General features: G+C 55.0%; 1 protein-coding gene across 2 annotated transcripts; it reads left to right on the top strand.

The window, feature by feature from the left end:
* The first annotated feature begins 474 nt into the window (after nucleotides 1-474).
* Nucleotides 475-9162, top strand: LOC136939598 (zinc finger protein 516-like). 2 transcript variants are annotated; one of them, XM_067232197.1, is made up of 4 exons: nucleotides 475-2888; nucleotides 5293-6415; nucleotides 6452-6684; nucleotides 9056-9162. In XM_067232197.1, the coding sequence occupies exons 1-4, from the start codon at nucleotides 1088-1090 to the stop codon at nucleotides 9145-9147; spliced, it is 3249 nt and encodes a 1082-aa protein (XP_067088298.1). In that variant the 5' UTR covers nucleotides 475-1087; the 3' UTR covers nucleotides 9148-9162. The 2 variants fall into 2 exon arrangements, with proteins under 2 accessions (XP_067088298.1, XP_067088297.1); XM_067232196.1 differs by having other exon boundaries at nucleotides 5293-6684.
* The last annotated feature ends 613 nt before the right edge of the window (nucleotides 9163-9775 follow it).

Genomic DNA, 9775 nt, shown 5'->3' with positions numbered 1-9775 from the left:
CAGCCAGTGTGGCGTCATGGCCGGACCACACACACACACACACACACACACACACACACACACACACACAAACACAAAACACACACACACACACATACAGGCAGACAGGCAGGCAGACATCTTAACAGAACATGCATCAGACCCCTCTACACATGTTCAGGTGCTTTTGACAAGAGGCAGTATGCAAATGTTGAACAGATCCCTGTTGCTGTCGCTTTGTCTCTTCAACAGGGCCTAACACTTTCTCTTTGTCTCCTCCTCTCTCTCTCTCTCTCTCTCTCTCTCTCTCTCTCTCTCTCTCTCTCTCTCTCTCTCTCTCTCTCTCTCTTCCATCTCTCACCATGCTCTTCTATCTCTTTCACCCCCTCATTCGCCCCCACTCCATCCCCCACTCTCTCTCTATGTAACTGTCGGTCTCTCTCTCCCTCCCTCTTTTTCACTCTCCCTCTCTCCCTCTCTGTCTCTCCCACAGATTGGTGTTATGTGAGTGAGGACAGTGCTCTCCAATACCAAATCCTTTCTGCTACTGATGAGCTGATAACCAAAGCCAGAGACCAGCTTGAGAAGACGTGTGCAGAAATCAGCGCTGACACCAACTCCACAGAGGCCTGCTACCCAGGGAGACAGCCACCAGAGAGTACAGACACACAGCAACAGCTAGATGGCCTGATGGATGTTAGTGTATACCACAACTGATTGTGTTTGACTTAAAGGCTACAGTGCCTACGGTACTAGCAAAATAGCAGGTCTGTTCGTTGTCACTGAGGTTCACTTATAGGGCGATCTAAATAAAGATGGATGTATGGCCGTGGTTCTCCTGACAGGAGAAAGTTAACTTGGGGTTCAGGCATTAACTGTAGCCCTATTAAAGCGAGCCGCCCTTCAGGATAGAGAGCCTTAAGAAACACAGATACTGACAGATAGAGCTATATGAGCATCTGCAGATAGCATTGGGTTCAGAGTTAGCAAGCTAGCAGAATTAGCGTGCTAGCAGAGTTAGCAAGCTAGCAGAGTTAGCTGGCTAGCATAGTTAAAGAGCTAGCTGATTTAACTTGCTAGCCGGCTTGGGGGAGGAGAACAGAGCACCATGAGCTCCAGAGATAGCGGTGAAGAGGTTATGATGGAGGCCCAGCCTAGCCTGGAGGAAGAAGACATGGATGGAGGAGAAGGAGGGGAGGCTAGCCCAACCGAGGCAGAGCCGGGAGAAGGTGGCGAAGACAAGGCTGTGGCGTACGACTGTAACGTATGTGGTCGTAGCTTCCCTTTCCAAAGCTCTCTGTCGCAGCACATGAGACGCCACACAGGGGCACGGCCTTATAAGTGCCCCTACTGTGACCACCGAGCCTCTCAGAAGGGCAATCTGAAGGTACACATCCGCAGCCACAAACTGGGCACGCTCATCAGCCACCACCCCGAGGAGGAAGAGGAGGGGCCAGAGGAGGAAGAGGAGGAGGGCTCAGAGGAAGTGGGCGTGTCCGAGGGCCTGGAGGGCGGCACCAGCCCCACAAAGAGCAGCTCTGCCTGTAACCGCGTGGTCAACGGCGACAGCTCCGAGGAGAGCCGAAGGAAAGTGGCGGCAAGGGGCGTGAAGAGGGAGAGGTCGTCGGAGCGGCGGCCATACCGCTGTCGCCTGTGCGGCTTCGAAACTCCGAGAGAAGACCAGCTCCTGAGCCACATCGAGAAAGTTCACATCACGGCCGACACCGACGACCCGGACACTCCCCAGAGCCAGGGGGAGACGGAGACCGGGGGGGAGGCCGGTGGGGAGGCCGTGGGGGAGGTCATCCAGACCGACGGGACTTTCCCGTGTGAGACCTGCGGCCAGGTGTTCACCCAGGCTTGGTTCCTCAAGTCCCACATGAAGAAACATGCCGGGATCCTGGAGCACTGCTGCAAGGTGTGCGGCCGTCGCTTCCGAGAGGCCTGGTTCCTCAAGTCCCACATGAAGACCCACAACAGCTCCAAGTCCTCGGCCAGGAGCAGGCCCAAGGTCGAGTCGGAACCTCCTGCCACTATCAACGACGTGGCCCAGGGCCCTGAGGTCTCTCTAGGCACGGCAGGCCTGGGCCTCAGCCTATACCAGATCTGCTCCAAGTGTGGGAACATGTTCCATGACAGGGAGAGCCTCAGGGCCCATGAAAAGGTCCACAGTGTGGGGTACATCCACCAGACCCAGACCCAGAAGCATGACCAGGAGGACGTCCCTGCCGCTAAGAGACTCCTTCTGGACTACCTCAACCTCCAGCCAGCCTTGGACCCCTCCGAACCCTCAAAGGAGACCCCTCAGCTGGGCTACAGGATCCCTGAGCTGGACCCGGTCTGCAGCTACCAGGCCTGGCAGCTAGCCACGCGAGGCCGGGTCCTGCAGCCCCTGGAGGTGGGGCTTAAGTCCGGGGACCGGAACCCGGGTGACGAGGCCCTGTCCGGGGCGGCCGTGGTCTACGAGAAGGAGAGCAGCCGTTTCGTCCTGAAGGGCCAGGAGCGACGCGGCTCAGCCCGACGCGGCAGCGCCAGCAACCACTCCCCGGGCGACCACACCCCGGAGAGCCTGAGCGACTCGGAGTACCGTCCGTCCTCGCGCCAGGAGCGCCGCCGCTCTTCCCAGAGCCAGAAGTCCAACGAGTGCTTCGAGTGCGGGAAGGTGTTCCGGAGTCGCCACCAGATGGTCGTGCACCAGCGCGTGCACCTACGCAGGGATGGGGGCGGCCGGGGGTCGTCCGGCGGGGAGAGGGCCGGAAGGGGGGACAGATGGGGGTCTACCAGTGACCCGGAGTCTGGTTCCCCAAGTAGACCAAGCACCCCAGGTTATGGAGACTCCCCCCCGCCCACCTCAGCCCTGGGAGAAAACGGAGCCGCCATGGGTACTGCCAACCCTGGAACACTGACAGGTCAGTGTGTTATTTATACTTTTAATGTTATTTTATTTACCCTCTTTTTACATTAAGTTAGGTGATTAAGTTAGCTTATTTGAAATGCAGTGTCTCTTATACAAACTAAACTGTCGATGTGAAGTAGAGGTCAGGTTCTGGGAATGTGTAAAATACATGATGTGGCTACTTCCTGTTCAGATCTCTCCAACTAACTGACTCTGACAGTCAGTTAGCAGCCAACATCTGCTGCTGAAACTCCTATTGTGCAGATAGCCCCCGCCTCCACCACAGAGTGGTAATGGGAGACAGGAGACACCTAGTGGCCAGAGGCGAAAGTACACCTCTCATGTTCTTCAGTAAACACACCATATACATAAACAACATTAAATCATGTTGGGTCGTTACATTCTCATTACTATGAACTCGCTCTGTTGAAAAGAAAAAAAATATGTTTTCCAAAGCAGAGCCAGGATGAAATATAGATTGCTGGATTGATGAAAGCCAGTGCTTTGAAAACGGGTACACAATAGCAGGGAGAATTTTAGGAATGCCTGTCATTTTTTTTCCAACTTTCCACCACATCGAAATAAAAGTCCTCGCACTTCAGTCATGGGAGATGCAATCTTATCCTATGAGAGACGACCATCTGGAATGCTGTGGTTCCCTAGGTTACTGTGTGAAGTGTGTGTTGATGTCGGGGTGTAACTTGTTGAAGGATGTGTGTGTCGTCAGGTTCGTACACTGCTGTGTGATCAGAGCCATGCACCCTTGTCCTCCCTGGTGGTTTAGCATGTCAGAAATAGAAGCTCTTCCTCCTTCTGCGAGCAGTGTGCTATTTCAGCTCTTCCTGGACCAGGAAACCCCCCCCCCCTCTTATCGGTGTCTGAATGTGCTTTAGCTTTTTTTTTAATGAAAATCTCAAAATCAGTCACCCTCTTTTCCTTTTAGCTCTCAGCTGGAAGTAACAAGCTGGCAGTCAGACTAATGGTGGCTACTTACTGGAGGATGGTAGTGCTTGACAAGGCTGTGGCATTTGTTTCACACTTTTGACTGTCGTGAGTCAGTGTTATGATAAATACTGCTCTTTTTCCCAGAAGGGGGTGGTGTCCACTTCCTGATTTGCTTTCTATGTACAATAATAGTACTCTCTCTCTTTTTCTCGTTGTATAAGTGTAACATTAAGGGTCGAGTTAAAGATTCCATTCTAGAAGTCAGCTCGGCCGTTCCAGAATCCGTTTCTCCGTTTCTAGATCCGCTCCCAGATGTAGGGATGGCACCCTCGCGAGGTCAGGGGGCATGAGGTCAGCTCCTCCCCCAGAGTCCGCTTGCCTGTCCGTCTCCTGCCCTCCAAAGCTACTTACCTAATCCTTGCTGATGCCACCTGCCAGCCAGTCACCCATGCTCGCGCCATACACACACACAATCACACACATACAACACACACACACACACACACACTCCTCTCCAGGTCTAAGGGATTGTTTTATTTATAGAGGGAGATTCTTGATGGAGGTGCACTTAGAGGACACAAACAGTCAGATAAACCTGGTCAGTGACACTGATCTGTTCAGACCTGCTCTCAAGGTCAGCGTTCAGCGCTGAGTGTTGTTCATGATGTTCATAGCCGACATAAATAATGCCCAGCTGGCTCACCTGGTCACATGCAGATGACATGCGGGGTGAAGGGATGTTGTGACCACTGGTTTGGCAGACTGACCCTTGTCTCTGAGTAATACCACACACACACACACACACACACACACACACACACACACACACACACACACACACACACACACACACACACACACACACAGACAAGAAGGAAAGAAGGAATGGACGAAGAAAGGTGGAATGATCCAAATAAAAGAAGGAAGGAAGGAAGTTTTTCAGAGGGATTTGAAGCGGGCCGAAGGTCCTCTCACTTCCTGTTCTCAGGGCCTGACTGTGCTCCACCATGCCCTCTGAGTCCTCCACATTCCAGCCTGACTGTGTGGATGTGTGATGGTGGCCAGTCCAACACAGTACACAGATGCCACCTAGTGGCGAACTGTGGTTATTACACCACGAGTCCTGACTGGAGTTTAGTCATCACTGAATTATAAGAGATGCTGTCTGATGACACACTGTTATAAATCTGTAGATTGAACATATTTTGTAAATGAAGGGTTGAGAATTTTTTGTTGTTGATATGATTGAGCTGAAACACTTGGTCGTAGGTTTCTGGCATTTCGAATTTCATGTTACAGTAATACTCGCCCTCTGGTGGCCATGAAGAAACATCTTTGTTTTCAGGATTCAGTGTGGAGATTTGTTTGCGCCGCTAAATTCTAACTGTTGAAGTTTCAAATCGATTGAGCATCATTTGTGTCCAATCTAACCGACCTCCCACTGTGTCCTCCCTGTGTTCTCCTCCTTTCAGACATCAAGCCATACGTCTGCAGCCTGTGTGACTTTGTCACCCCGGAGTCCTCCGTCTTCCTGTCCCACGTCCGCCTGGTCCACACCCCGGACCCCCACACCCAGCCCAGCCCAGACCCCAGCCCCAGCCCCAGCTCCACCCTAGGGGGTCCAAGTGGCTACCCCAAGCTGAAGAAAGCCCTCCTCCAGGGGGGGACCCACTCCTCCTCCTCTGACCCCCACCCCTACCTCTCAGCCCGCACCCCCAGGGACAAGCGGCCCAGCCAGCCCCTCTCCCCGGCCGACCCCCTCCTCACCCCCGTGGACCTGTGTGTCAGAGAGGGAGGCCAACGGGGCCTGGCCCCCCAGGGGAAAGGCCCCCCCAGCCACAAGTGCTCTTTCTGCTCCCACAGCAGCCAGTACCCGGAGGTGCTGTGGATGCACCAGGCCGTGACCCACCGCATCAGCAGCACCTCCTCCATGCTGGCCCCCGCCTGGGCCCAGACGGCCCCCGTCAAGGGCCACAAAGACAAGCCCTCCTCCAGGCGACGCACCGGCCCCCCGCCCGTCCTGGAGGGTAAGGAGTGCCCCCCCCTGCCCCCCGTGGTCCGCACCCCCCGCACCCGCCCCCCTGCGGCGGGGGCGCCCAAGAAGGACGGCGAGTCAAACGCCCCGCCCGGTGCCGCCTCTTCGTCCTCTTCGCCGGCCTCGTCCGCCTCCTTGTCCTCGCGGAGGTCGTCCTCCGGGGCTGCCCAGGGCCCGCGCCCCTCCCAGCGGCCTGCAGGGGGCAGGGTGGCAGAGGCCCAGACCTCACGCTCCAGACCCAAGGTGGAGATGTATCCCCGGGCCTCCTCCTCTACCTCCTCTGCTGGCTCCCTGGAGAAGAGCAGGGGCTCCTCCCAGCGGTCTTCCACGACCTCCAGCCCCAGCACGGTGTCTGGGTCCGGGGCCCGGCTCCTGGACCGATACATGCTGCCTCAGGAGGGCCTGGGCTTCATGCTCTCCAGCAAGCACGGCCTGGCAGAGTACAACCGGGCTCAGACCTCCGCTCAGAACCACAGCCAGTCAAAGAACGGCTCCTCTCACCCCAAGTCCAAGTCCCAGTCTAAGTCCCAGTCTAAGTCCCAGGCCCAGTCTAAGTCCCAGTCTAAGTCCCAGGCCCAGTCCCAGTCCCAGTCTAGGACTGCCAGTAGGCCTGCTACCCACAGCAGCAGCTATGGCGCCTCCCAGCCACACAGGGGCGCTCACAACACCCCTTCCTCTTCTCCCGTGCCCCGTGGAGGCATGGAACAAGAGATGATGACTGAGACTACTCCTATAGACATCCTCAGCTTCCTAAAGAACTACAACCCCCATGAGCTGGCGGCCCTCTACCACCGTTGGGGATCGGCCAATCCCATGCTGGATCCAACAGGTAAGGGGCGGGGCTGAGGCAGCCAGACCTTAGCCTGTTTAGCTGTGTTTTCTATATCTGCAGATCGGAGGGTTTGCTTGTTTTACTTTACAGTAGTAATAATAAAACAGGGCAACAGTCACTAACATGAATCATTTTAGCCTAATAAAATACACCTCATATAATTGACAGCTGATATTAAATATACAGCTGGACTGGACTATGATTACTTGTCGGGGCCATAAACACACACACACACACACACATGCCCACACACACTCCATCTGGCAGCTAAAGAGCCTCTATCTGGGGCAGTGTGTGTGTGTGTGTTTTGCCAGTGCGAGACGGGCAGGAACCTTTGTGTCGGTGGGGTCTGGGAGGCACGCCTGGCCTCCTCCTCCACTCTCCCAGAAAGCTGTCAGGAAGGGTTTAGGTCTCGACTCACTCTGCTCATCCTCTCCTCCAGAGAGAGATGGAGGGAGGGAGGGAGGGACGGAGGAGGACAGGGAGACATATTTACAGAGTAAATATGCAGAGAGAGAAAGAGAGATGGAAAGAAAGGGGAAGAGAGGCCGCGAGAGAGAGAAAGACAGAGAGAGAGAGAGAGAGAGAGAGAGAGAGAGAGAGAGAGAGAGAGAGAGAGAGAGAGAGAGAGAAAGGGAAAGGAAAACTGAGAGAGAGAGAGGCAAAGAAAGAGAGAGGGAGAGAGGTCGACAGAGAGATGAGACGTAATCATTAAGCCAGCAGCTGTTTCAGAAATGGTCATTATAGACCAACCTCCATATTTGCCTGTTTCCCTGTGTTCTCCTAAGGTCAAGTGGGCCTGTTTAACACACACAGCTGGTCCGCTCGCGCCCGGGGTCCGAGACCCCCCCTCCCCACCACCACCACCGCCCCGCCCTCCCAGCCCCCCCCCCCCCCCCCCCCCCCAGCCCTGCCATGCCAGCCCTGGCCCCCCAGCCGGCCTCCTTCCGACCAGCACTCACTCAGACACAGCCCTTTGAGTCACATGCTGTAAAGTGACCTTTTTTTGAGCAGGCGAGGGATTTTGTATTTGTGCCAGTGTGTGTGAGCGAGTGTGTGTTGGGAGGGATAGAGGCAGTGTATCCAGAGGCCAGGACCGGACCTGCCAGACACACTCTCTGTCACCTCTCTTCCTCTCCTTCGCTCTTCCTCTCCTGTCCTCCAGTCCTCCTGTCCCCTGCCCTCCACTCTGTAGCTCCCGCGGGCACGGCTCAGGTATATGCCACCCAGCACCGGGGGGGAGCGGGAGGGGAGGGGGGTGGGGGGGAGTGCCCAGGTGTGTGTGGCAGGGAAGAGGTCATAGTGGGGGGGGGGGGGGGGTCGCATATGGATGATGGAACAGCTCTGGTCTCTGTGACCTGCCTGTCTCCCTGATGTCTCTCTGCATCCTGAGGCCCATACACACACATTTACACACACACACACACCTGACATGTGACACGCGGGTGGTGAAGCGGGCACATCCCAGCCGGGGTGTTTTAATTGGCTGTAATTTATGCATGGTGTGTGTGTGTGTGTATGTGTGTGTGTGCTGTCAGGCACTGAGATGATGGTGTGTGACAGATGCAGTGCAGCCTCAGGAGAGAGACGCACGTAATGACACATTAGACATACTAATGATGCCTTACCCTCTCTCTCTCTCTCTCTCTCTCTCTCTTTCTGTCTCTCTCTCTCCCTCCGTCCCTTGCGTCCATGCCCTCTCCAGCCACATCTACTCTTCTCTGGCCTGGTGCTCTCTTCGTCATGTCATCCCTCGTTCCTCTGCTCCTCACACACACCTCCACATCATCCCTCCATCCCTCCTCTCTCCCCAGGCCCTCTGATGAGAGATCTGCTGTGTTCCACTGCACGGTCGACCTTATCCCCACCTTATCCCTCTCTCTCTCTCTCTCTCTCTCTCTGGATAGACTATCACCACTCTAGGCTATGCTATCTCTTATCTGTGACTCATCTCTGGTATCCAACAGTCTCTCTGCTGTATATCTTCACGCTCGGTCAGAGTCCACAGATCAAACATCAAGTCTTTGAGGCATATTTGATTTACCTGAGTGGGCTGGTTTAGGACTGTTCTGGTTGTGCAAATCGTACTGGGTGACCTGAATCAAGTGCACGCAAACTAATAACCCCACGTACAGTATGAATGCAGGGATTTGTAGGTTTAACCATGGGGGCAGGGTCGGGATTTTTATTTTACCCATTTTGTCCAGATTTGTAGTTCCGCCCTGTCTTCCTGTGCTGTATGAATGCAGGGATTTGTAGTTTAACCATGGGGGCAGGTGTAGGGATTTGTAGTTTACCCATGTTGTCCGGATTTGTAGTTCCGCCCTGTCTTCCTGTGCTGTGTTGACCCAGGCTGTGTGTTCCACAGGGATGCTGCGTTCTCTGATGGGCCAAGGAGAGTACGGCTGTCAGAGTGTGGGAAGAGCTTCAGCCAAGCGAGCCTGCTCCGCCTACACATGAGGGTCGCACGCAGGTAAAACATGGCGCCCGCACACACACGCACGCACACGCTTCCTAGCCGTCAGCCTGGACGGCGGTGACAGGAGCAAGCAGAGTTAAGTAGCAGCTTTATGGAGAGTGTGAAGGATGTGTGAAGGATGTGTAGCTTAGCCTCTGATTCAAAGTGACAGGGGCCAAATGGTTAGTGATGCAGCGATAGTTCTCACCACACACACACGTACACACGCGTACTATCTTTCTCGGTTTCTCCCTTGCCCCCCCTCCCTCCCCCCCCCCCACACACACACAGACACACAAAGAGGCATGTGAAGGCAGCTGTAATTAATGTTGTCAGCGCTGGACGTGCTGCTGGTGGATGGGCGCGGGCAGAAAGGCCAGTCACCCCGAGGCCTGCATTAGCATGGAGGTGTCACGCCGAATCTTTGGCTGCTCGCCAGCACGCTGACCGCCTGTCTCTGACTCGCCCCTGCTACTGCTGTGTGTGTCTGTGTGTGTGTGTGTGTCTGCTTTGAGGCCTCGTCTTACTAATGTTACAGGTCTCGCTGGTGTTGTTTGTGGATGTAGCCACTCCTATTGAACCAGACCCCCATATCTCCCTCTCCGTTTCCCTGCCATCCCTTCCTCCCTC

Source organism: Osmerus mordax, unplaced genomic scaffold (genome assembly GCF_038355195.1).
Source record: "Osmerus mordax isolate fOsmMor3 unplaced genomic scaffold, fOsmMor3.pri Scaffold_266, whole genome shotgun sequence".
Taxonomy (NCBI): domain Eukaryota; kingdom Metazoa; phylum Chordata; class Actinopteri; order Osmeriformes; family Osmeridae; genus Osmerus; species Osmerus mordax.
Note: the sequence above shows the minus strand (reverse complement) of the source record. Positions and strands in the feature narration are given on the sequence as shown.

Coding starts and splice junctions, on each gene's coding strand:
- LOC136939598 (XM_067232196.1), top strand. CDS start 1,088: ATGAGCTCCAGAGATAGCGGTGAAGAGGTTATGATGGAGGCCCAGCCT. Junction 2,889..5,292: donor CAACCCTGGAACACTGACAG/GTCAGTGTGTTA, acceptor TCCTCCTTTCAG/ACATCAAGCCATACGTCTGC. Junction 6,685..9,055: donor TCCCATGCTGGATCCAACAG/GTAAGGGGCGGG, acceptor TGTGTTCCACAG/GGATGCTGCGTTCTCTGATG.